Source organism: Kogia breviceps, chromosome 1 (assembly GCF_026419965.1).
Source record: "Kogia breviceps isolate mKogBre1 chromosome 1, mKogBre1 haplotype 1, whole genome shotgun sequence".
Taxonomy (NCBI): Eukaryota; Metazoa; Chordata; class Mammalia; order Artiodactyla; family Physeteridae; genus Kogia; species Kogia breviceps.
The window spans coordinates 121,472,568-121,499,770 of record NC_081310.1 but is presented as its reverse complement, the minus strand read 5'-3'; the positions used below and the strand labels follow the sequence as shown (position 1 = coordinate 121,499,770).

Sequence of the window (27,203 nt, the reverse complement as noted above, 5' to 3'; positions counted from 1 at the left end):
ATGTAGGGACTATTATCATTCCCATATTACAACTGAGGAAAGTCAGGCTTAGAGAAATTAAATACTTTTCCCAGGTTCTGCCTGGATTCAAACCAGGGTAGGCAAAGCCTTTGCTCATAACCTCTCTATAACCTGCCCAATGTGGTAGCCACTAGCCTCTCATAGCTATCGAGGTCCTGAAATGGCTAGTGTGCTTCAGGAATTGTATTTCTGATTTTAGTTAATTTTTTAAATTTTTAAATATTTATTTATTTAGGCTGCACTGGGTCTTAGTTGCGGCACACAGGATCTTCGTTGTAGCATGTTTAGTGGCAGCATGCAGGATCTTTAGTTGCGGCATGGGGACTCTTAGTTGTGGCATGCATGTGGGATCTAGTACCCCGACCAGGAATGTAACCCGGGCCCTCTGTATTGGGAGTGTGAAGTCTTACCCACTGGACCACCAGGGAAGTCCTCTGATTTTAGTTAATTTAAATTTAAATAGCTACACACAGCTAGTACCTGTAGTATTGGACAGTGCAGCTCTGCACGATAAGGGCTAAATGAGCATATGACTTTATAATCACGGCCCTTAGTCTTACTATCACAAATGCCTCTAATTACAGGAGATTGACAATGCTTATAAGTATGAAGGGAGCCAGTTTAGCATAAGAGCTTGTAGAGTTAAGTCCTATATGGATTTGAGTCTCAACTCTGCCAGTAATTAGCCAAGTGAATTGGGTCACTACTTAACCTCTCTAAATCTTAGTTCCTCATCTGTGAATGAATCTGTAAAGTGGAGTAAACCATCACAGGGTTATTATGAGAATTAAATAAGATAAACTATTAAAGCACTTATGCAATACCTGGAATGTACTAAGTGCTAAATAAATGTGCTGATAATAGTAATAACAACTAATTCTGACTTTTGGACTTTTAAATTTAGAAGTAATGAGTTTCAATTCTCAGAAAAGGCTATAATTTAAGTTATTAGTAACTCTTATCTTGTAAATGTACTTTTGAGTTTAAAAATGTTTTATTTTGAAAATAATTCACATTTACAAAGTTGCAAATATAGTACAAAGACTCATGTATACTCTTTAACTAGATTCCCCAGTTTTCAACACCTTGCCATATTTGCTTTATTATTCTATCTACACATTAATTTTTTTCTGAATTTTTTGGCCCTTTAACCCTTAATGCTTAAGTGTATTATGCTTCCTAAGAAGGGTATTCTCTTATATAAGAAAAGTACAATTATTAAATCTATGAAATATAACATTGATACAATACTTTAATCTATAGGCTCAATTCCAATTTCTCCTATTGTCCCTATAATGTCCTTTATAGCAAGGGTGCCACTCCCTACCCAGGGATCACATGTGTCTTTTTAGCCTCCTTCAATCTGGAATGGCTCCCCAGTCTTTCTTTGTCTTTCATGACTAACATTTTTGCAGAGTATGGGCCAAGTTATTTTATTGAATGTCACCCAATTTAGTTTTCTCCAGTGTTTCCTTATGATTAGACTCAGATTATATGCATTTTTGGCTAGAATAACAACTAATTTAAGACCATGTAAATGGTCTGTTCCTCAAACTCCCTCCACCACCACTAGATCTAGTATCTGTTGATGACTCTGGCCTAATCAACTTTTACTGTGATGGTTACCAACTGATGATTTTCTAACTCCATCATTCCTTCTATATCAATTGACTGGTATTCTTCTATAAAGAGGAGCTTTCCCTTCTCTCGTTTTTACTCATTTATTTATCCACTTTTTAACTGTATTGACTCTGGATTCTTACCTTATTCAATGGGGACCTTTGAGTTAAAAGTACTCTTCAAATACAAGTGACAAGAACTACAGAACTGAATTAAGAATCATTAATGGGCTTCCCTGGTAGCACAGTGGTTGAGAATCCGCCTGCCGATGCAGGGGACACGGGTTCGTGCCCTGATCTGGGAAGATCCCACATGCCGCGGAGCGGCTGGGCCCGTGAGCCATGGCCGCTGAGCCTGCGCGCCCGGAGCCTGTGCTCCGCAATGGGAGAGGCCTCAACAGTGAGAGGCCCGCATACCGCCAAAAAAAAAAAAAAAAAAAGAATCATTAATTAGGCAAAATGTATTCATTGTGCAAGACGAAGACTATTAACTGAGGCCTCTTCTTGTTTTGATTGCTTGTAGGCAAGAGAGGTTTAAGAGTCCAAGGCTCTGCAGTTTAGGACATCAGCACATAGCTCTAGCAACAGACAATGTGAGTTATCACTGTGAAGTGCAGTGTTGCTCATCATCAGACATGATATCATACCCCAAATATTCTATCCAAACAACCCATCAATTTCTCCACAACTAGCAAACTTGAATGTTCTGGCAAACTCAAAAGGACATGATTTACAAATAGTAGGTAATATTTGGATCCTTCCACAAGAGCTGGGTTCCAGCTTTTTTATAAAATACAAATGTTTTCATTTTGGAGCTCACTGTGTTACTTTCTCAACAAACAGATCCTCGTATCAGAAATTAGGCCTGTGTTATACACAAATAAAATGGGTTTGTGCGTATTTATTTTGTGGTCAGAGACCACACACCTAATGGCTACTTACGATATTTACATTGCTCCTGGTACTATGGGGAGCGGGGGAGGTGGTCTCAGAGCCGAGACCAAAGCTCAGGCCACACAAAGTATGACTGCAGATCCTGCTCTATTGTGCAAGAGAGACCGGACTCTCCATCCACAGAAGAGGGCATGTGAATGGTATTTGTTTTCTGTGAATGCTTATCGATGCCATCCAAATATCACTAACAGCAAAATCCAAATTTAATACACTGTGGACTCTGGTACTATTTCAATGAAATAAGCCTTTTTAAAAGCCTTGCAAAATTTTAAGGTCATTATATCCTTATGCTAAGGATCACTTTGGGAGGGTTTCAAACACTTACCAAGAAAAGTCTGGAGACGCCAATTGCAAGTCTCTCTGTCTTCAAATGCCAAACCAGGGGCTGTGGGGAGTTGAGCAGGAACACGACCGGCTTGTGGTGAATGTAGACTGAGGAGATGGGATTCAGGTGCAGAGTGACCTAGGAAGAAACAAAGAGAAGTCTTAGCACTGGCTTTCAATTAAAATCACTTAGCACAGAATCTGGAATTCTTTTTCCCAGCTCACCATTAACAGAAACAAGCTATAAGCTAGTTAAGACTCTGTGGATTAGATATATATATATTAGATATATTATATTAGATATATATTAGATAGATTATATATATTAGATAGATTAGATATATATATATTCTGTGGTTGAACTAGATGATACTGCCAATATTTGACCATTTTTAACTACAAAAAAATAGCTATATCGTGTGGTTCAACTCACACTAGTCTCAACCAAAACATGAATCAGCTCCTAGTAATGGCAGAATACAAATAAACAGAACACTTTTTTTTTTTCAAAGTTGTCAAAGGCAAAATAAAAGTTACCTTCCCTCAGGACTACCTTATCCTTCAAGTCAAATGACCAAGTTCAAAATTGGAGTACAGAATCAATCACCTGGGGGCATGTCATCTCTCTGGATCACCAAAGAAATGACTTTGTTCTCTTCCAGGTAAACTCCAACCTCTCTCTATAAAGTTAAGTGAGTTCTGCCAAAGAAAAGTGCCGAAAGCTAAGGGAAAGCGGCTGCCAAGGGGAGCTGCCAGTGCTTTCATCATCCCAGCTATTAGCTCGAAGGGATTTTCCAAAGAAATGAAGCATAGAGAACACACAGAATAAAAACTGATTGTACACAGTCCCAGTCCAAAAAAAGAAAAAACAGGGAAGAAAACCATGAGTCTGGATAGGAAAACTGTGGCCAGTTTTGATAGCAGATCAAGGACTACTGTAGGTTACACTGTCATCATTAGCATCATACAAAAGCACCTGTGAGGATATCTGGAAACAGTGGGTTCAGCAACATCCTCCCAGAGCACATCACCCAAGGTCAGTCAACACAAACATAGAAAAGCAATAGGATGAATAAAGAAATACTGAACAGATGCTTTCATATAAGCATGTCTCACACTGGCTTTCTATACAGAGGGGTGAGGCAAGACCCAAGAATCACGTATTTAAACAAACTGAACTCACCAAAGAGCACCATAGAGTGATAAGAGAGGGAAAGAACAAAAAATGACTTTAGCTAAAAGACACAGACCGAGTGATACACTGGGAATAATCCTACATCTCAGCCATAATCCTAATGAGGATTAAATGGTCTAGATCCATGATCTGAATCTATACAGTCATCAGGGGTAGAGCACTCAAAGCTGGATTACTTTACTTGATATCTTCCCAGTGGCTGCTGACTCACTCTGATCTCAATGTATCTCTGCCTTTCATTGTAGAGACTGCTTATGACACCAGTGTCACTTACTACAGTGTACTCTCAAGTCACTGATAATAAGGCACTAAACTTAACTTTCTATATCCATGCCTTAGCGCACGATAGGCACTCAGTAAATGCCAAATGGATGTTTGTCTCTACTTTTCAAGGCCACAAAAGTGCTTTATTCTATGAATAATTAGCACTATGGTATATAATACCATCTCATTCATTTGCTACTGAGTGTATGTGTCTTAATTTTCAAAATAGACTGCAAATACTCAGTAGGCAAAGACATGTCTTACGTCTAATACTCTGCTTGATATAGAGTAATTTTTAATGATGGATTTATCACAACAAATTCATAAATTTATTTTACCTAAAAAGTTTTTTTAAAACTCTGATTAATAGGCTCAAAGGAATTTAGTTAGCTAATTTACCAAAAAGTGAAAAAACACATGAGCAAGGCTCCAACTGTCGTGAGCGAGGAGTCATTTTAATATTGGCATAAGCATAGGATCATTTTAATACTGGCATAAGCATAGTACTAAAAGCAGAGTACTAATGAACAATGATGTCAAGTACAGCTACAGCAAATTAACATGTTCTTTAATTGTACAGAATCTACCTCACAGCATTTTGGAGATGCCGTCCACATCTAGAAATAATCAGACTGATCGCCACTATAAACAGGAGAGGCTGTAGAAACAGAGCAGGGGGAGAGATTCATACTGCAGCATTAACTAAACAGAGAGAGGCACACTACAGAAAGCACACACTATGGAGAGTGAAGAAAGGAGAGATGAAATCATTACTTGTCCAAGAATACTTGAAAATTGCAAAGAAACACTCTGTCACTTATAGCATGTGAAAAGTTTCCAGATTTATTCATTCCAAAACTGTTTATTGAGCACAAAGAATAGCAATGTATACCCACAGAGGGCACATCAACTCTTTTTTGGATGATTTTCTTTGCAGCCCTCAGGCATATGATTCTTCTTGGAGCTCACAGATAAAGTAGTAATAAATATATATCTCAAATGAACAAGAATTTTTTTAAAAAACCTTAGGAAATGAAAAGAAAAATATGTATGAGACACATATTGGTGCTCAAGTCCAAAATTTTCCAGATGGTCAAAAGTGTTGAGGCCTGGCTCATACCATCAAGGAAAGATTTCTAGGAGCCATGGCTCTCTGAGCTTTCCTGGAATCAGTTCCCTCTTCAATATGTGGCAGTGTCTGGCCAAGATGAATCCCCGACTCTGGCACATGGGGCCCAGGCAAAGCCCCAAAAACCATTTGGCAAAGAAGAATTGACACGACGATTGGGAAATTAAAAGAAAAATACTCAATACTTTTTTAAAAAGATCATTTGGCAGGAACAGAGAGTCCTCCAAGCACCTGCTCACCTAATCCCTCAGCAACCTTCCTCCACTTGAATAACTCTTGCTGAAGGGAAACTAGAGGACAACCAAAAACAACCAACAAGAGAACGAAGGTAGAAAAGCTCCCGGAAATGTGGGAAGAACATACCCATAAGAGCTCTTAAAGAATTCCTGGCTAAGGTGCTTAATTTCTCTCAGACTAAAAAAAAAGAAGGGGGGGTGGGGAGAAGAGAAGAAGAAGAAGAAGAAAAAAAAGAAGGAAAAAATAAAGAAAATCCTCTTTAGAACCAATTACAGATCAGAATAGACTATAGTTACAAAGGTAAGAGTGTTCTGCTAAAGGTTTTTTCCCCTGGGTAAACTGTCCAGCGGTCATGGTCTGAAGACCAGATGTGAGACAGACTGTAGCAAAGAAATAGCCAGTGGAGAAGCAGACAGTATTCAATAATTTCCAAATTGGAAATCCAAACAATAGTTTAAAGAGTTGACTCTCAACCCTATGTCAAATTTACACATAAAAATAAGGGTCATCACTTAGTCCATGGGTAAACTGAACCCACGTAGCTGTGAAGCTAATGGAGTAAAAGGGATTGCATCTCAAATGAGTGAACAGTGACTAGTCTCTAAATTAGTGGCTCCTTTCTTAACCTTTGGGAGTCATAGAGCTCTTGAGAACTTAAGGCAAGTTATGAACGCCACACCCCAAACACATAAAAAAACCCCATATGCACATAAAACTTTCTGACCATGTCAGGGAAATACATCCATTGCAGGGCCCATAAACCCTAGGTTAAGTAACCATTAACCCAGGTTAAAGAATCCATTATAGAAGAGTAGGAAAATTCTAATGACAGAATCAGAAACAAAACTACTCCCTGTAATTAAACTAGAAATTACACCTCTAGTCTTAAGATATCATCTCATCAGGGAAAGAACATAATAGATGACAACCCAGAACTAACAAATTTTCACATGTAGTTTCTGGGGTTTCAGTGACTTCTTGAAACCATACTTTGACCATATAGTGGTCCATAAAGTCCTGTCCAAGAATTCCAGCTTTAATCACGTTTGTCTCAAACAGTGCTGAATGTTCAGTCTTCCTAATGTCATGAGAAAATACAAATAAATGTGATCTGTCACATCCCAGATGTAGACACTGTTCCTCATGCACTGCTGACCCCTCCCCCAAATAAAGAAAAGCTAATTGGTCTAATCTGTTCCATGACATCTATTTATATTAGGTCTTCTGAGGCTATCTGTGCACTTCAATAAACTACTAGATGCAATTAATGTAGTTCTCCTATTTTACAAAGAAATCAAAGTAAATCTTTTTTGAGTACTCTTCTGGGGAATCTGAACACAGTTGTAACAAAAGTCAAGTCCAACTCTCAGGTGCATAAAGCCTCTGAGTCGAAAGATAACCTTCCTATCTCCCATTTAGGAAGCATGTCCCTGCCCACATTATCACCAGAAAACAACAGGAAGAGTTTTCTCTGGACCCTTGTTTGGGTGAAGACTCTCAGCTCTCCAAAGATTATCTTTGATATGCAAAAACTATACATTGTAGCAAACTCAGTAAATCACTTTATCTAAATGAATTATGTACTTTCTTACAGAAAAGAAAAAAAAAAACACCCTACTCTCTTGATGGAAAGATGCCATATGAAAATTGTTTTGAATTTCCCAGGATTCATGGTAGAGATGCAAGATATTTCTACCACAGTGACTTCAAACTTTTCTTATTAGTTAGATCCCCTACTCCTGGGGTTTGTTAAAACAAGCAAAAGAAAAGCGAGCAAAACAACTGATATGAGAGTCTAACAATTGTCTAATTTTGCTAACGTGTCAGTGAAGTTCCAGCTCAACATTTCTGATTCTTGTAAGAGCCCCTATGGACCCCATGAAAAGGTGAAGTCATCCAAAACACTACCAGAGGGACTCCTATTCTCTAAAACCAGACCAAATACTGCTCTGAAATGGATGATCCAATAATCAGTTTACATGAAGACAGATAAGAGAAGCACTCCAGCAGTGTGTCTATAAACAAGACCCATAAACTCCCACCCTGGTGTGTGTATAGTCATATCTATGCCCTCTTCAGAGGTAAGCAGACACCCATTTAGCAACAGTGTTCGCAGTAACTGAAAACATCCTAAATCTGCATCCCATAGCACTCATAATTTACACAGCCGAACAGTGAGACATGAACCTACTTCAGGACACTAGGGTAACCACAGCAGAACTCAAATTTCACTTGCATTTGGGCAAAAGGACTTTTAGGAACTCAAATCTGGCCCAGATGCATCTGAAATACATAACCAATTGCTGGGAGTGGGGAACAGTAGTTAGTTAGTTGCTTTGCAGTGTTTTAAAGTGTATTCCAGTCTGAGGAACCCCTACAGCTGACGTTTTACTTACCACTGCTTGTCTTTTGCCATCTGGGAATTGGTATAAAAAGATTCCCTTAAAATATTCTTAGAGGGGTGGATTCGGAACTTTAAAAAATTTCCTTATGATTTTATTTTTACATTTCTCTGAATTTCTAGAACATCAGTTAGCATCAAATTCAAGGAATCTCAACCCCCCTAAGTGTCTCTATGCTACCCGGGAAGTCAGCTGACCATTCACCCTGGTCTCAGCAGCATTAAGGTCAAAGACTTCACTGCTATGACAAATGATATCAAGTTCCTGCCCAATGGTTTTTTCTTGAAACACAAAGCCGGTCAATTCCAAAACTAATTCCTCCTCCCCCCACAAGGACAGGATTCAGGATTCCCTGGGAACCTCTGAAAATAATCTAATAAAACCATAAAATAGGGGGCAAAAGCCCTAAAATTTAAGACTGAAATATAATGCAGAAATAAGTCTGCCCTCTCTGCTCTATATTTTGAATGCCCTGGAAAAATACTCGGAACTAAATTTGGGTTGGGGGTTGAGGGACAAGAGCTCATATAAACAGAAGAGTATTTCTGAAACTACAGGTCATGACCCTCTAAAGCAGTCCTGGGAGAGTTGCAAGGGGATTCCAGGGACCCTGGCCCTGCCTTCCCCGAGTAGCCCACCGATCAGTCACTATGGGGAAGGGAGACTGAGAAAGGGGAGACCCCAGGTGTGGGCATGTTCTGAGGTACAGATGCTGCTATTGGCAAGTCTGGGAACACTGACAAGCACTTTCCCATTGTCCTGGAACATTAAGCATCTGCCATCTGAAAACGGGACTGTCTGTGTCAGTAACACACCACGGCCCTTCAGGACTGTAGCCTGCAGCACCCCTCCCAACCAGCCGCTGGACTGACATGTGTGTCCAGCTCAAAATGCAGCCTCCAGGGAAATCTTCCCTGTCTTGCAGGCAGACTTGGGTCCAGCGCTGTTCCCACAGACCACACTCCTGTTTCTACCTTCACATGGCACATAAACGATCTGGTCAGATGTTTGCCATTGACTCCTCACCTTACATTGTGAAATCCTCAGGGCATTCTTTAAGGGCAAAAACTAAGTCACACTCATTTCTGCATCCTTGGGCCTAGCACAGGGCTAGACATCTAGTAAGTAGGCAACAAGTTTTCTGAAAGATGAATAAAAGGAAGCACCAATAACAGTTATTCATGAAATGTGACTCAAGTAATGGTTACAGAGTCATATGGTTGCACTTTCCTGGCCATAAAGTGATGGGGGGATGATGCATCTAGTAAAGAGAACATTAACTTCACTATCAAGTTCTACTTGAACTTTAAAACACAGTTAAGAAAAGCAAACAGATTCCAATTCGTGCTTCCAAAACAAATGGTAGGGGCTGCCGGGAACGTGTGTTGGACAGAATTCTGAGGCCACACCCAGGCTTTGTGAGAATAACCGCCCTGATTATCATCCTCTGTTGTGTGTATAGGCCAGGGCAGAGCACCACCTATGCCATTTAGGGGAGTCACACTAGGCAAACAAAGAAAACAGAATGTTTTTATTTATTATCTTTTACAGTTATACAAATACAAATATGTGAAACGTGAAAAAAACTTTGGAGCGTGTTTACCTTCTCAGGGGTAGATGACAAGGATAAAATTTTGACCAAATATTCTACTATCTTTTACAGGCATAGAATTTTAAATGATTTTCATTCAGGCAATGAAGTGTGTTAGAAACTGAACTTCTAGACAAATTGAAGGAACTCAATATTGGCAAATTGACCAATGTGAAAAAAAAAGTTTGCTTTTATTTTTTCATATTCCTTTGTCACACTTAATAAACAGATCGATTCCAAACACTTTATTATTGTTTTGAACTCTAACATAATCAAAGCTCCATATAATATGTACCATGTCAATTTATTTACTCTCAATGTCTACTTTTTCTTTTTTTTTTTTTTTTGTAGTATGTGGGCCTCTCACTGTTGTGGCCTCTCCCGTTGCCGAGCACAGGCTCCAGACGCGCAGGCCCAGCGGCCATGGCTCACGGGCCCAGCCGCTCCACGGCATGCGGGATCTTCCAGGACTGGGGCACGAACCCGCGTCCCCTGCATCGGCAGGCAGACTCTCAACCACTGTGCCACCAGGGAAGTCCTCAATGTCTACTTTTTACAATGGGCTTGAAATTGTTTTTGCTACCTGTTTAGTGAGCCAGTCCTTTGACATGTATATGTCTATAATAATAGGATGTCAGGATGGCCTGCTTGTCAGTACTACAGTAAACAGAACTGTGTAATAAAGAGAATCATGGGGTGACCAGTAGAAGCTAATTTAAAAGGTAGGCATAGCAAGAACCCAATTCCCACATGATCTGAGGTGAGTACTGGATTAATCATTTCCATCTGCCAGCTGTAGTTACAGATCTCAATAAAGATTGCTGCCTATGCACCATCTTAAAGTTAGCAAATGCACCAGTGTTCAGGTAGTGATTAAATTTAATTTGATGCTCTAAGCATCAAAAGATGGCATCTGGATTCCCCTGGGCTAGTACATTAACCTGAAGCTGGTAAGGAATTCTGAGTGGGCACATGGTGTTAGCTTTCTAGAACAAAAGAGAAATCTAGAGAGGAGTAATTACTGAGATATGGATGTTCAAAAACACTACACTTGGAATTGTTGTTGTCAGTAGGAATAGTGGTGCCAACAGTAGTGACAGCCATCATCTCCCAAAGAAAGACAATAAGCAGACCCATGGGTCCATCTACTGGATTAAGACTCGCTACTCTCATCAAGAGACACTTTGCATAATTATCTAATTATTCCCATTTTAAAGATGAAGAAATTGGTGCTTAGAGATAAATAATTTATCCAAAGGTATATGGCTAGAAAGTGGCAATGCTAAGAATAGAATGGACGTCTCTCATTCATAAGAATATTCATATTCTATTCATAAGAACAGAATGAATGTCTGACTCTTCCTTTCTCCCTACCTTCCCACCCCACTCTTAATCTTGGGTGTTGGCCATAGGGCATAGGGCTTGATGGGGAGCTGCTCTACAGAAGTAAGAGGCAGGAACTATTTTGCTTCTGGAAAAGAGGGAAAGACAAAGAAGAAAGGTAGGGGACTGAGTTGTAAGCAAGGTGACAGGAGGCCAGCACAAGCCGAGAGGTCAGTGAAACTCCACAAGGATGGGTCAACAAGTATTTTTATGAATAGTGATGTCTACAGGGCAGCTAAAGTTGTCTGAATTGCTTTGATGTGAGTTCCCCTCTATCTCCTCTACAAAAACTCTAATAATGCTTACAGTTCTCATGAACGAAGGCACTATGGAACTCAAGATAGTGTTGGTTGCATTTCAAATCCAAGTGAATCAAGTGTATCTCAGCCATGTAACATCTAGAGTTATAAACCCAGGAAGTGGAGAGGGCCACAAGAATGCTAAGGCTCTGGCAATCTGCAGAAATGTACCCTCCTCTGGATTTCTTCATGCCACAGAATTAGCAGAGGTGTGAGCCAATTATTCCTTGAGCTCCAGGGCCTCCCAGTTGATATGTGGATTAGACCAAATCACTCTCTAAGGAAACTAAGTTCTGATCACAGTAGAACTGGGAATAATGTGAAGTCTGGTTTCCTTTGAAAGCTCTAACAAAAACAACTCCTGAAATTCACAGTACCAGTCCCCTAAGAGTATTCTGGTCTCTTCCAGCCAGGTTATAATTTTACGTGGAAATGTTTTTAGAGGAACTATAGTTTCAACATTACATGGCCTATCTGGAGAAAGGGAGAACAAATAACCCCAAGGTCAAAGGTGGGAGAACATGTTATCTGTCTGTGTTTTGGGGAACAATTTTCCTGAAAAAGCATTATTTTCTTTGATCAAATGTTCTATTATCTCTTAGAGGCATAGAATTTTAAATGCTTTTAACTCAGGCAATGAACTGTGTCAGAGCAGCCTAATGCACAATAGAGCAAATGCAGTTTGCAGTGTTTACATTAGAGTTCAGTACTGTTGCCTGTTTTTCCTCCTCAAAATCAGTTCTCCCTAAGCCCTGCAATGAGTTTTCAGGGTAAGAGCTATGATCACAGAAAGCAGAGGGAAAATTGCCAAAATATGCATACAGAACTTGGCATGCTGTAGTTGATAAGTGTCTAAGATGGGATCATATCTTCCTAAAGCCAGTATTGAAGGGTTTAAATTTCCTATTTTATTCAGGCAGCATTAAAAGTGGTTCAATACATTTGTTCTAACTGGAAAGGGACAAAGCTACAGTAAAGAGGTGGATACCTGGTAACAAATTCATTATAGTTACATTATACCCTTAAAAACCTTTCAGCACTTAATTAATAACCTGAAGGAAAAAGGAAAATAAAAAGTAAAAAAAAAGAAAGAAACAAAAGACTAAGTTGTAAGAAGTCTGAACAACATTCCTTATTTAGATCATGAATGAAACCTCTTGACACTTATTTACAAGGTAAATCAGAATTGAGTGTCATAGCAGGGACGAGGAATAGATTTCACCTCAGAATGAAACAAGTGCAAATTCTAACACAAACCAGGACTTCCCTGGTGGTACAGTGGTTAAGAATCCACCTGCCAATGCAGGGGACACGTGTTCGAGCCCTGGTCCGGGAAGATCCCACATACCGTGGAGCAACTAAGTCCATGCACCACAACTCCTGAGCCTGTGCTCTAGAGCCCACAAGCCACAACTACTGAGCCTGCGAGCCGCAACTACTGAAGCCCGCGTGCCTAGAGCCCGTGCTCTGCAACAAGAGAAGCCACCGCAATGAGAAGCTTGCACACCACAACGAAGAGTAGCCCCTGCTCGCCACAACTAGAGAAAGTCTGAGCACAGCAATGAAGACCAAACGCAGGCAATCAATCAATCAATCAATAAAATTCAAACACAAACCATTTGATTTTCAAGTCATATAACTTATACAGTCATTCGTTTCCCAATAATGAAGATACTGTAATTCTGTCAACACCATACACCTAGTCGGCAAATTTAAACCCTGGTGAATCAAGTCATAATACTGGGAATTAGTGAATGTGCAGAGCAACAGAAAGGGTAACAATATCAGTTCATTTCTAAGTGAATAATTAAAACTGCTTTCCCGGGACTTCCCTGGTGGTGCAGTGGTTGAGAGTCCGCCTGCCGACGCAGGGGACACGGGTTCGTGCCCCGGTCCGGGAAGATCCCACGTGCCGCAGAGTGGCTGCGCCCATGAGCCATGACTGCTGAGCCTGCGCGTCCGGAGCCTGTGCTCCGCAACGGGAGAGGCCACAGCGGTGAGAGGCCCACGTACCGCAAAAAAAAAAAAAAAAAAAAAAAAAAAAAAAACTGCTTTCCCTATTTGACATTAGGAAATATGAGGTTCTGCCTTAATATTCATAAATATTAATTGTCAACTTTTTATACAGTTTCATTTTTTTATACATAAAATGACTTATAAAAAAGCTTATAATCTCTGAATTTTACTCTGTATGTTAAACGTGGAAGGCACAGCTGGAGCGCTTGTATTTAAAGAGTTTGAAAGTACTACAAAGGTTTAGTTTCCCATGCAAATAGAGAAAAGTACAAGCTACTCTTCCATAATACATCTCTAAAGAAATGTTCTAATCCTGACCAAAGTCTGGAAGGTCCTAAAAGATATCAAAATCAGATAGCTTAAGCTCTATTTCATAATTCAGGGAAGACCCAAATGCCTATTAATTCAACAGCCACTAGTCTTCTACTTCTCAATTGCAGCAAAACTACTATAGTCTACCATTCTGTCTTTAACTTGTCCTTTGAAAATATCATTAATAAGCAGTAAATTGAGCCAAAATGGGGAAAGCAGAAGGGGTGGGGGTGTTACATTACAAAACATTCAGGCTTAGATTATAAATTTAAATATTTCAAAATTACCAGGATCTCGTAGATAATAATGAAGATTCTCTGCCATTCATGATATTTGGCCAGAAATAAGAAATCTGACTCACAATGACAAATCTCTCTATAAAAATATGATCTGAAATAAGCAAAATGTGGTATATCCGTACAATGGAATATTATTTGACAATAAAAAGAGTACAGCACTGACACATACTACAACATAGATGAACCTTGAAAACGTTATGTGAAGTGAAAAAAGCCAGACACAAAATGCCACATGTTATATGATTACATGTGTATAAAATGTCCAGAGCAGGCAAATCCACAGAGACAGAAAGTAGTTTCCAGGGCTGGGACTGACTGCTATTTGGTATGGAGTTTGTTTTTGGAGTGATGAAAATGTTCTGGAACAAAACAGTGGTGATGGTTGCACTACATTGTGAATCTACAAATGTCACTGAACTGTACGCTTTAAAATGGCTAAAATGGTAAATGTTATGTGTTTTTTACCACACACCAAAAAAATGTGATTTGAACTTTCATACAGGATGAACCTGACCAAGTCTTGAGTTTCAAATCTTATCTAGAAAGAGCTTCATGTGACAGTACAAGGAACTCAGAGTATCTTAGAAGTCTGAAGGGTCACATCAATCCTCAGGCTTTCAGATCTAAGGTGATCAAAGCTAAGGCACACACTAAGCTAGCTTAGGACAGTAACTATGTTTCCTGTGCATGTTTTTCATTTATTCAAACAACATAAATTAAGTCCTATGATGCGCCAGGCACCATGCCAATTACTGGCAACAGAAACATGAGTAATATGTAGCCTATCTTTCCCCAGTGTGCTCACCACAGTCCAGAGGAAGACAGACACGTGAAGAGATGGTGAGAATACAACACCAAGACTGAGATATGTCCAGGGTGTGTGGGGAGAGAAGATGTCAAGGATCCGGAGAGGCAATAGCAACTTGGCTGGGCAGGGCTCCCAAGCAGGACAAATCAGACCTAAACTTCTCTGAAAGAAACAGGCAAAATCTGTCAATGTGATCAATTTTGTTTCTTCCAATCCTTCCCAATTTTCTGAATGACTTGGATTGGCTGGATGAGCACTTGCCACAGATATTTTAGAAACAAAATTCACAAACAAGGAATAAATAAAATAAACAAACTGAACTGGATGACCACAAAGACCCCTTCTGATCCTAGCATCTAGGGATTCCATGACTTCATTACTGAATACTCTTCTTAAGACTTTCAGAATGACTTCACCCACTTCCTATTTCATTTACTCTCTACAGAAGTTTGCTAAATTTGTTTTTTAAAGTCCATATATTTAGTAAGCAATACAGTAAAATACTTGAGAGTACTTCTCAACAATAATTATTTCAAAAGAAAATGATACTAGGATAAAGCAAACCTATTAGGGAAGTGATGACAGTTCTTTAGTATCTCATAAAGATTTCAGAATACTATCCTGGTAGCTTCAGGTCACATCTGTCCATGTCTTGGTATATTTGAGTCTGTGGGAGCTTGTTGTCTCTTGCTTTTAAGCCCAGATTCTAAAATTAGAACTAGCTTTGAACAAGCCATTGTTTTTCATAAGATATTAAATTAAATCTCATCTAACCTTAAAAGAGATTAAGAGCAATCACATAGGATAGTTGAGAAGGTTAAATAATTTACATTATGACAAATATAATTCTTTGTGAACTCTAACGTGTGAGGGAAATGTTATTATTCTCTGAAAGAAAGATGATGAAAAGTTAAATTTTTCAGACCCATTTTCGAGGGATAATATTCTAAAATAACTGTTTTTAAAATAGAGAAACCTGATAAAGTCACCATCAGATTCCACATTCTTAAGCAAACAAACTTTTCAATCAGAGTTAACAGGTAGCTAAACTCTACGATTTTTGTTTCTTTTTTCTATTAATTATCCACTTACTATGGAAGGTTCCCAGTCAGCCCTGAGAAATAAAGCATGATGTGCAAAGTAGGTTATCGTCCCTTTTAGAACAGTGGATGACCAGATGTTTCATGTGGAGAGGGTGTCTGACATTAGCCTCAAGCTAAACTTAAGAATGCCTTTGCATCTAACAGACTACCTTTATGGCTTAAAATGAGACCCATAAAGTGAAATATGACTTATCAGCAATGCATAATGATTGAGAGCATGGACACTTGCACCAAACTCCCTGTGTTCATTTCCAGCTCCATTAATTCCTTAGCTGTATGAACTTAGGCAAATTGCTTGACCTCTCTGTGCTGCTATTTCTTCACCTAAATAACAGATTAGTACCTACTTTTTAGAGTTATTACAAGGAATAAATAAGTTAATACTTGTAAAGCACTAGTAACATGCTTGCCCCATAGTTAAAAATCATGTATTAGTTACAGACAGGCCCTCAACATATCTCAGGAACTTGGCACAGTCATCACCTGAGGCATCATGTGAACTTCTTCCTATAAAGATGGATCTCCCGAGCCTTCTCAAACCCTTTCCTTCTTGTAAAGTGCTCTCCATTGTTACCCTGGAACCCACTCCTGCCAGTGTTGTTTACAAATTGGACATCCTGCTCTTCTGTGGTTTGGAAATCCTCAAGAGCAAACTATATGCAACTATACATAAACTCATCAAATGAGACCTCTCAATTCTGTTTAGAAAGAGGTAAAGGTATGTACTAACATACTGAATTTAACTACAGTTTCATATCTTCACCTGGGATCAATTTTGCTCACCTCACAGAAAAATACCACACTCTTTAAGAAGGCTTCGTGTCATCAGTGCCCTAGAAGGCAGAAGGAAGCTCTTCCCAGTGGATGCTCCTGACCTATGTCCAGTTGACCTTCTTATAGCATCTAACATCTGCTGCCTTGTATTAAGTTAACATGCACTTTATCTGAGGGGAGGGAGTGGGACTTGTCTTCTTATCATGAGAGCCTAGTCTAATACCTGGCACTTAGAAGGCACTACATAATATTTAATGATGAATGAATGAATCAATAAACACATTTTAGAGCATAATTTAATTTCTTCCAAGATCTACATTTTCTTCCAAGTTGGCCAGTGTCTCCTGTAATCCAATCCTTTGGGTCATTCTGCCTTCCTTCCTAAATTACAGACAGTTTGACCTACTGGTTAAGAGCTCTGACCTAGTGGTCAGAGCCAGTTGGACTCTCAGCTCTCCACTTACCAGCCTTAGGGCCTTGAGCATGTTAAGACTCTATGGGCATCAGTTTCATCCATTGTAACATGGGGATAATACCTGTGCTTATTCCATCAAATGTCAAAGGATTAAACATGCCATATGCGTAAAACACTTAGAACAGTGACTGGCACATATAGTAAGTGCTCTTTTTTAAAAAAAAATTATTATTTATTTATTTATTTTTGGCTGTGTTGGGTCATTATTGCTGCGGGCTTTCTCTAGTTGCTGTGCACAAGCTTCTCATTGTGGTGGCTTCTCTTGCTGCGGAGCACCGGCTCTAGGCGCACAGGCTTCAGTAGTTGTGGCTCACGGGCTCTAGAGGGCAGGCTCAGTAGTTGTGGCACACGGGCTTAGTTGCTAAATGGTATGTGGGATCTTCCTGGACCAGGGCTTGAACCCGTGTCCCCTGAATTGGCAGGCGGATTCTTTACCACTCCGCTACCAGGGAAGTCCCAGTAAGTGCTCTTTAAGTGTTCACTATTATTACTTCTACCCTCTAAAACCATGGCAATTTTTCTCCATTCCCTTGGTTCCTATGGAAGGAAGGTTTTGTCTTTATTGTTCTCCACTGAAGTTTAAAGTCAAAACATTTTTTCTCACTGTTCCCTAAACATCAAACTGCTGGCATCCTTAGTCTCAGCCTGCCTCTCTTCCTAAACCAGCTTCTCCTGTCTGGACACACACAAGCCCCATTAAGCTTCTCCTTTACCACCACTTTCTTCCCCACCTGGCAACTCTACAAACTTCATCAGTCATTCTCCCAAAGCTCTTACTCGTATCATTATCGTGACCAACAACATCTCGATGGCTCACTAAACTCTGGCTTCAGCCGAACTTGGAGATACTTCAAAGTCCCCATATGATTTGGGAGAAGGATAGGGGAGCTATTTGTTTTGAAATACAACATGTACTGAATGAGATGTCCTGTTTCCACATATTTGTTTACGCTGACACAAATCAACCACTCTCAGGCTTGCTACGGAGCTTGGTGAAGACCTCCACCGGATACAATACCAAAAAGGTTGAGACAGCTGCAAAGGTTTCTGTTTCCCTGGAGATGGAGTTTCATGGAAGACTAAGAATCACCACAGCAACCAGACTACAAAAACAGTCCGTGGGCTTCAGCCCCATAACTCTGGTAAAGCAATTTGTACTCCGTGAAAGGCTGGGGCACAGAAGTTGAAAAATGATCAAAGTAAACACTGCTCTTCGAGCACCATTTTGTTGTGCTGATTTCAAGGCATCAAGTCACAGCATCAAAGTTCTGTTATGAAAGATGCACATCAAGTGCCAAGGTTTTGTTAGGCTGAACTAACTGCTCTGGTGCGAAGGTCTAGAGATAAATTCATAGCACATTTTCCAAAACAACCATTTCAAATTTGCTCTAAGAGCAGACCAGGGTAAAAATGTATGCCATTATATCAAGTTACCCTGCCCATGCTAGAACAGCTGTTGATCCCAACCCTGGATTTAAAAAGAGAGAGAGAGAGAGAGAGAGAGAGAGAGAGAGAGAGAGAGAGAGAGAGAGGGAGGGAGAGAGAGAGAAAGAGAGAAAGAGAGAAGGTGATTTTTCTGATAAAATCTTAAACAGACTTTATTCCATACTGACCTTACCTGGACTAATTCCTATAAATTTAAGGAAAAATTATCTAAACCTTATTTAACACTAAGGGAGAAAATGACCTGTTCTAGGGTCTCTGATCTACTACCATCAATCTATGCTATAATTTAAATAGCAAATAAGAAACTATATAAGAATAAGAATATAGTATATTATATCTGTACCACACAGAAGCAGCAACTACAGAGTATTTCTTCATGGATTTATAAAAGCCTTCAATTTTTATTAACATGATTAAAGTTAATTATTAACTATGTTTATGATAGCTTTAATATACAGAACATTTTTATTTTAAAGAACTCAAAATGATACACCTGCGTAGCTTTACAGCATCCTCAAAAGTTAGGTAAGAAAAATATACCATTATTCCCATTAGCAATAATTTATGGAAGAAATTCTCAGAACCTCAATTATATTGGTAGTACACAATGCATTAATTTAAAAAAATTTATTGGTAGGGAGAAATCTGTAACTCGAATTACCCTGAATAGAACATTTAGAAATTTGATTAGAACAATGTGATGTAAAGGTGTCCAGGGGAGCAGAAAAGGGGGGTTTTGCTAGGCCCTGAGAGTGAACAGGGCAGAACAGGCAGAACTAAGGGGTGAGGGCAGGCAGGAGGGCAGGGAGAGCCTCGAGAGAAATGTCAAGACAGGGAAGGCAGCATGGGTAGGTCTGGGGAACATTTAATTCAGATAGAGCTGAGGAAATATACAAAAGAATATAGAGAAAAAATGTTGGAAAGGTAGACTGGGGCCAGATCTCAATGGGCCGTGAAACCCAAGCTTAACTAAGCAGTGAAGGCAATTGAAAGAATAGCATGTAATATCATTCACTGAGATGTGACCATGGCTTGCCTCCTGATAAATAATGGGTACATCAACTTCTAGCATATCAAGTATGACTTAGTTAATCACAGTAGTACATTAATTTATTACTAAATCCCCTTCAATCACTTCACTTTTTTGCCCAACAGAATATATGTCAGTAATAGAAATTTTTTTTAATCCCATTGTGTATAGGATCCCATTCCAAGTCTTATACGGTATCATTATTAAGGAATCAACAAGGAGTATCTCGCAAGGGGAGAAAATTAAATCTTAATCCTCAACCCCAAGTCTCCCAGACCTGAGGAGTTTGTTCCCTGGCTTTGTCCCCAGCTCACAGGCCCTCAATAAACACTTGTTGAGTTTGGGATATATTTTAATCACAAAAAATGAATAAACCAGGCAACTACTATGAGTTACTAGCCTTGAGCATTTTTACAAGGAATAACTCACGGGCCTGGTAATTCAGTCCTGATTATAATATCCTATGCAAAAATCTTTAAATCCCACCCTTAGTTCTCTACTGTCTAAGAAATGAACCAGCTCATTTTCTCCCTCTACTTTACTACCCCTAAAGTGAAAACAAATCTTCATTCTACACCCTAGGAATGTCTTCTTGAGATGCCCTCCTAAATTCTGGCAAGACCTAACAATAAGTTTCCAATATTTCCAGTACACACCTGAAACAAATTTGGGTCATAATCTCTCATACAGTATTCTTTTCACAAGAGAAAGCAAGTAAATGGTTGGTAAGCAATTTGGGGATGAAGATGAGAGATTGTCTGATTTACAGAAAACGATTTATTGTCTGCCCTTGGGGGGAAGTTAATTACCCTTGCCTGAGAAACAGAGAAAAGTAACTTTCATTATAAACCACAAACACTGGTGCTTCCCAAACTTATCTTCTTCCTAGTGTAAGATTCTGGACATATCACTCATTTAAGGAAAAAAAGTTCTGCCTAAGAACTTTTGGAATCCTACTTTGGGATTCAGTTTCCCCATAAATGAAGGGGCTAAACCAAAGCCTACCGTTCTTTGAGCAACTGGTGGAGTCAGTAACAGTCTTCAAGGCAGATCCCTAGGAATAGACGTAGCTGATGAAAAACAATGGGCTGATGTGACTGAGTCATCAACTCACAAATGCCAGGTCACACTAAATGATTTGTGTACTCAATTAAAAGAAAAGATTGACAAAAGTTTAGCTGAACCTGCCAAAGTGAATGCAAGAGATTAAAATAGAAGATTTTTCTTCTTTTAAAAACTGAAAATATTCCAAAATGAATTTATCAAACTTTTCAGACCAATGTGAGCATTTTTAGAGAATTTCGTTCTTTTCTTTTTTTTTTTTTTTTTTTTCACTTTAACTCTGGGTCAGTGTATGCCCTATAGTCTTTTATGCTTGGCAGAAGCAAAATAAATCATAAAATACTCAAGGCTAATCCTAAAGGTAGATCAAGATTTACAGGGTTTTAAAACAGGTAGCGCTGACAAGATTATAGTCCTAAAACAAGTTAATTTATTTGGTTTTGCTAATTTCTTTTAGATATACTTTTGAATAAGAGACCTGCATGATTTATACTGAATTTCAGGAAGACTGGCAGATTTTTCTATTTTCTATCTTTCCAATAAATCAAAATATGACTGGCAGATTTTTCTATTTTCTATCTTTCCAATAAATCAAAATATGATTTAAAAATAAAGGAGTCAACGCAAACATAATTACACTGTCAGGTTCTAAAAACACTATTTTGATGGGATAATCCCCATTAATAAGAACAATGGTTGCCCTTGGTTAACCATAAATCATTAGGCTGAGATCAAGTCTTACTCACTACAATTGACTCATTCAATGACTGTGGCCAGCTCTGAATCCAAGGTGTGAAGTTATGAAGTTCTCTCATTTTCCCCCCACTCTTTACTTCTTCCTGCCACTTTGTGAACCAACAAGACTTGGTTACTGTAAGCAGCACTGATAAAAAAAATCTGAAAGAAGAGGATAAAACACAAAATGAAATTGGTGTATAATAAAATCATTGACTTTCAGTGATACAGGAGATTTTAGATATAGTCTACTCCAAATATTTATTGTAAAGGAAATTGAAGCCCAGAGATGTAATGGCATGCCCAAATTTCATAGCTGGTTATAGCATCATTGGGACTAGAACCCAAATATCCATTCCAGTGTTCCAGCTTCTACTTATCCTGCTAGTGGAACTTTCCATGTCTCTTCTTACAGAACCAATTCTCTGATACTGGAGAAGAAGGTCTCCCTGAACCTTCAGAGTTCAGGGCCAGCCTTTTTAACCACTGGATAAGAACACAGAAACATAAGGAGTGCCAAGAAACAACTTCTCCCGCTGCAAAGTACCATATGATCTGACCCTTGACTAACTAATCCAATCTCCAATGCTCTCCTCCTTGCTCGCTAGATTCCAGCCACACCGGCCTTCTCATTCACCTCCAACAAGTCACTTCCAAGCTTTGGGGTTTGACATAAGCAGATCTTTTATCTGCCCTATTCTTCCCTTGGATCTGTGCAAGGTTCACTCCTTTTCATCATTAATGTCTCTGTTCAAGTATACCTCCTCAAGGAAGCCTTTCTTAACCACCCAAATGACCACACCTTCGTGTCACTTAAATACCTGGGTACCTCATGTTCAAGTCAATGTAAGCATTACAAACGCTGAAACTCTGCCTGCTTTACCACTGTATCTCCAGTCACAGAACAATGCCCATACAGGTAAACACTCATGCATTTTTAGAATGAATAAATGAATGAATGTATGAAAGAAAAAGGAAAGATGAACCAACATATGGGGTGACTCCACGACATGGTGCTGGGAAATCCTTCCATTTATGTTTTTATAAAATGAAGGGAAAAGAAGGTGGATGTAGATATAGAAAGTTACCAGAAACCCTGTTGGCATCTATCTAAACCATATCTCACAGGCATTTCTTACAAAAGGTCATTGCCAAGAAAACAAAAATAACCAACTTTCAGCCTACTCCAGATATGAAAGAATTCAAGATCAAGCCATAATATATCTCAAAGTTCACCTTATTCTGCCAGCAGGAGCCCTGCAGTACTGAATTTTTGGGCATGTGAATGATACATTGTTTTACTGAAATATTTTCCAAGATTCCTTTCCAAATTCAACTCCATGGTCTTTTTTTTCCCCCCCTAAAGGGTAAAAAACCAACCTGTTTCCAAGCTATTTGGTAATATTTTGGCACAGATAATCCAGTAAAGAAAGTTGTTTGTATAGAACAGAGCTATCGGGAGTAACAGGACACCCCCAACCTGCCCCTCTTTCTAAGCGCTTAACCTATAGATAAAAACCCAGCTAGTCACATGTAATTCTTACCAGATGGCTATTTTATTGCAGCTCAAAGACCTCCAATAAGATTAAAGTTAACAAACAACACTGCGAGCAATACTTAAGCCCATGGTTAAGAAGAGCAAGGAGGCTGAGATCATCTAAACGGGAGCAGGAACAGGGGGAGAAGTTGCTACCCACTCTATCTTTGCTACCTTTGACAAATTCTCAAGGGGTGTCAGGACTGCCTAGGAACAAGTGCTTAATAAACACTGATTTAATCAAACAAATGTCTAAACCTCGGGAGAGCCCACCTTGCCCACAGCCACTCACTGCACATCGACCCCATCTATAGGAGATGTATGCTGCACATCCAAGCTTGGGCTCTACCAGTTACGTCCTAGCTCATGACCTTGGGGAGAATATTTATCTTCTCTCAGCCTCAGTTTCTATCTCTGTAAACTAGTGCGAACGACTCCCTTGCAAGGGTGTTGATGAGATTGACCAGAATGCCAGTTTTCTTAATCCTCTGAGGAAGCAGTTTACCAATGTTTGCGGCTCCAATCAACGTGGTACCGTTACCTCCTGCCTACAGGTCCCTGGATTTTGAAGCTGGATGACAAACTGATTACAGCTGCACACATGACCCTTAGATTCCCAATAAATAACTAGCGGCTCTTCTGCCATTCCCCAGCTTTCCCCTCAACCTTTGGGATTCGGGTCTCATCAAAGATCAGGTCCAAATGACAGCGCACAAGCAGCACAAATGGGACTGATCATCTTCACCAGTTATTCCTGTTCAGGTAAGGCTAAGCTGGGCAGGCTCCAGTCTTGCTCTCCAAATTTCATTGCAATTTGGGGGAACTGTGTTCAGAATCTAACAAGAAACAGTCCTGAGAATACCACATTCATTCCACACTTGACCCCAACACCACACCTGCTCTAAGGAGACCCCAAATTTCTGAACAGAAACTCAATCGCCTGCCTTTCCATCCTGGAGTATGCCTTCCAGAGAAACAGGAACACAGGAAGTGCTAAAGACATGAACTCCTTCCAAAGCAGCTGAAGTCACTGGATGAGGTAAAGCTAGAGGTTTCTCTCAATCTGTGGCTGGGAAGTTTTACCTTTAGAGGTCTACCTAAATTGCCCCTTCCAGCGTTAAAGATTGAACCAATTCATCTGGCTCTGAAGACCTGCATCAGTATAGCTGGGCACCCATTCTCCCACCGTAAACACCAACCGGCAAGGCCATCAGACACAAGCTTTCACAGCTGCCAAGGTACTTGCTGTCCTAACTTGGTTCCTACTCCTCAATTCGGCTCTGTTTTATTTACCAGCCTCCTCCCTTAGTCTTGGAAAACGTTGCCTCTAGCCGTCAGCCAAACCACATCCCTATTTCAAACCTCTCCAAATTCTCACCTCCAAGTAGCACACCCGGCTCCAATTACTCCAGCAAAGTGCCTCCCCAGTCCCAGACTCTTCCAACACGCCTGATTCCTTAGCACTTGTATGTTTATCTCCGCCCGCCCAGCTGCAGTTGATTACATCTACTTGGTTCTGTTTCTGTCATGTATGTTTAGGGCAATAATATGTTTCTATGTCTCTGTGCTGTCTGTTCACAGGTGGTGTTCTTTGCCGGGGTCCGCACTGAGGAGCCCGAGCTCCGCGGGCTGCGGCCTTCCTCCTTCCCACCATGCTTCGCGCTGGGGGACAGTGCGCGGAGTCAGCGGCGGCCCATGGCTGTGCAGCTGCCTGGTTCTAATTATGTGGGGAGGGGCCTTCGTTGGAGCAAACTGAAATGATTCGTTCCTCTAATCTTCTGTATTTCAATAAATGAAAGAGAGAGGGAGAAAGATTCTTTGCGTGTACTCTGTCCTGATGAAACAGTCAGCTGTTTGGGAAATCATGAAATTTCTACTGTGCAAGGCAGTAAAATCTAAGCAGGGAAACTGAAGAGCATTTTCCCAAGTATTTGGAGGCCAGATTGGCCCCCGAATCTGGAAATCCTACTTAATACAGGTTTTTTTAAAACACATAAGAAAACATATCATTCGTTTTTAGGTGGTTCCTAACCCACTGTATGCTGAGGGTTTCTTTGAGGATATTTTCTAGTTTAACAATTCCAGAAACACTTTCAATTCTACTTTTCAGTGGGTATTTTTCACTAAATGCAAGTTATGCTGTTTTTTATTTGGAGGCCTGGATTAATATATTAAAAAAATATGCCTTCAACTCTCAATGTAAACTCAAAAAAACAGTAGCAGTGAAAGAAATATTAGATCTCAATCTTCCCAACCTCTTCATATTGACAAATGAAGCAACTGACTCACGTGGGTCTACAGGTTTGCTCAGGTTTAAATAGAATCTTGACAAATGAAGAACCAATCATTTATTAAGATGCACAATCCAGTGATCTATTTTCTACACCTTGAAACCTGGATTAAGAAACATTACTTTAGGGAGTTCCCTTGTGGTCCAGTGGTTAGGACTCAGTGCTTTCACTGCGGTGGCCCAGGTTCAATCCCTGGTTGGGGAAGTAAGATCCCACAAGCTGAGCAGTGACCCCCCCCAAAACACAAAAAACATTATGACTGAATCATACATACCAATATCAATAACCAAACATTCCAGAAAATATAATTAATTAATATAAGGAATTTCCAAATAAAAAATTTCTAAGTCCATTGAATAAAGCTAAACTGCTACAATCAACATATTCACTTGTTCATTCAAGTATTTATTTCAAATATATTTATTGAATGCTTACTATGTGCTGGGTATGTTCTAATTACTGGAGATAGTGCACAAAGTAAAACATCTCATGGATATTCTAATGCAAGGGACAGACAATAAACACATCTAAATATAAATACCAGGTGGTGATATGAGTTATTTTTAAAAAGTAAAACAGGGTTTGGAGGCAGTGGGGGCAAGGGGATATGGTTATTTTAAATGGAGTGGTCTGTGAAGGCCTCTCTGTAGAGGTAATGGCTGGGCAGGGACCAGAGGAAGGGAAGGAACAAGGCCTGTGAATAAATGGGGGAAGTACTCCAGGCAAAGGATGAGAGGAAGGAACATGCTCTGCACCTTTGAAAGACATCTGGGCCAACAACTGCAGTATTGTGAAAACAGTGAGAGTGATGGGAGAGGGGGTGAGAGTTACACTGGAGATTGGGGATTTTACTCTAAATGTAGTGGGAAGCCACCGCAGGATGTTTGAGCTGGTGAATTTTGTGATTAGACTTAAGTTTTTGAAAGATTATTCAAGCTGCTATGTGAAGAATAGATTTTTACTAGCTAATAATGATAGTAGCTGACATTTATTCCAAGCACTGTTCTAAGCACTTGTCCCATTTTAATTATTTAATTGTCAGAGCAACTTCTGAAGTAGATACTATTCTTATCCCCATAGAGGGAAAATGAGGCATAGAGAAGTTAAATAACTTGCCCAAATTCAGCTCATAAACAGTGGAACCAGGCTACCAACACAGGCAGTCTACCTCCAGACCCTGCCCTCTTCAGGGACCTGGGTTAGGGGTCCACTGTGCCTCAAGTAAAGATGTGATGGTGGCTCAGACCAAAGATGGTGGGTGGGGGGTGTAGAAAGGGTGGGAGAGTGGGGGGCCAAAGGTGGGCGGATTCAGAATATATTTCTATGGTAGAATAGATAGGATTGGACGTGACATCTGAGAAAACATAGGAAGTCATGGATGATGCCAAGGATTCTGGCCTTGGCAACTGGGTAGTAGAGTCCTTTACAGAGATGGAGAACACAAGTTGTGTACAAAATGTGGACAAGAGGGCTGCATGGAACTCAAGATAATCCCCCAAACTATGGTGAGATGGGGAGTGAGTATATTCGTTTCCTGTGGCTGCTGTAACATATTACTAAAAACCTGGTGGCTTAAAACAACAGGAAACTATTCTATAGTTTTGAAGGCCAGACGTCCAAAATCAGTGTTACTGAGCCAAAATCAAGGTGTCAGCAGAGACGTCAGAGTCTCCAGAGGCTCTAAGAGAGAATCCGTTCCTTCTTCCAGCTTCTCATGGCTGTTGGCATTCCTTAGCTTGTAGCCCCGTCACTCCAATCTCCGCCTCCATGGTCATGTGGCCTTCTCCTCTTCTGTCTACATCAAATCTCTGTCTTATAAGGACATGTGATTGCATTCAGAGGGCACCCAAATAATCCAGGAGAATCTTCTCACCTCAAAATCCTTCAGTTAATCACA

At 39.9% G+C, this 27,203-nt stretch overlaps 1 protein-coding gene and 1 long non-coding RNA gene across 18 annotated transcripts in view; both read right to left on the bottom strand.

Annotated features, from left to right (window-relative positions):
* LOC136794872 (uncharacterized) overlaps positions 1–27,203 on the bottom strand; it is a 340,829-nt gene that overhangs the window by 93,549 nt on the left and 220,077 nt on the right. The gene's annotated exons all lie outside the window — the stretch shown is intronic.
* Positions 1–27,203, bottom strand: part of TGFBR3 (transforming growth factor beta receptor 3) — a 200,584-nt gene that overhangs the window by 72,384 nt on the left and 100,997 nt on the right. For 15 of the 17 annotated variants that reach the window (XM_059061302.2, XM_059061291.2, XM_067042778.1 and 12 more), the window contains one exon: positions 2,920–3,057. In XM_059061302.2, the coding sequence (XP_058917285.1) occupies positions 2,920–3,057 (138 nt within the window). Of the gene's footprint in view, positions 1–2,919; positions 3,058–3,525; positions 3,623–27,203 lie in introns of those variants that run through there. The other 2 variants (XM_067042803.1, XM_067042811.1) reach the window with 1 other exon arrangement.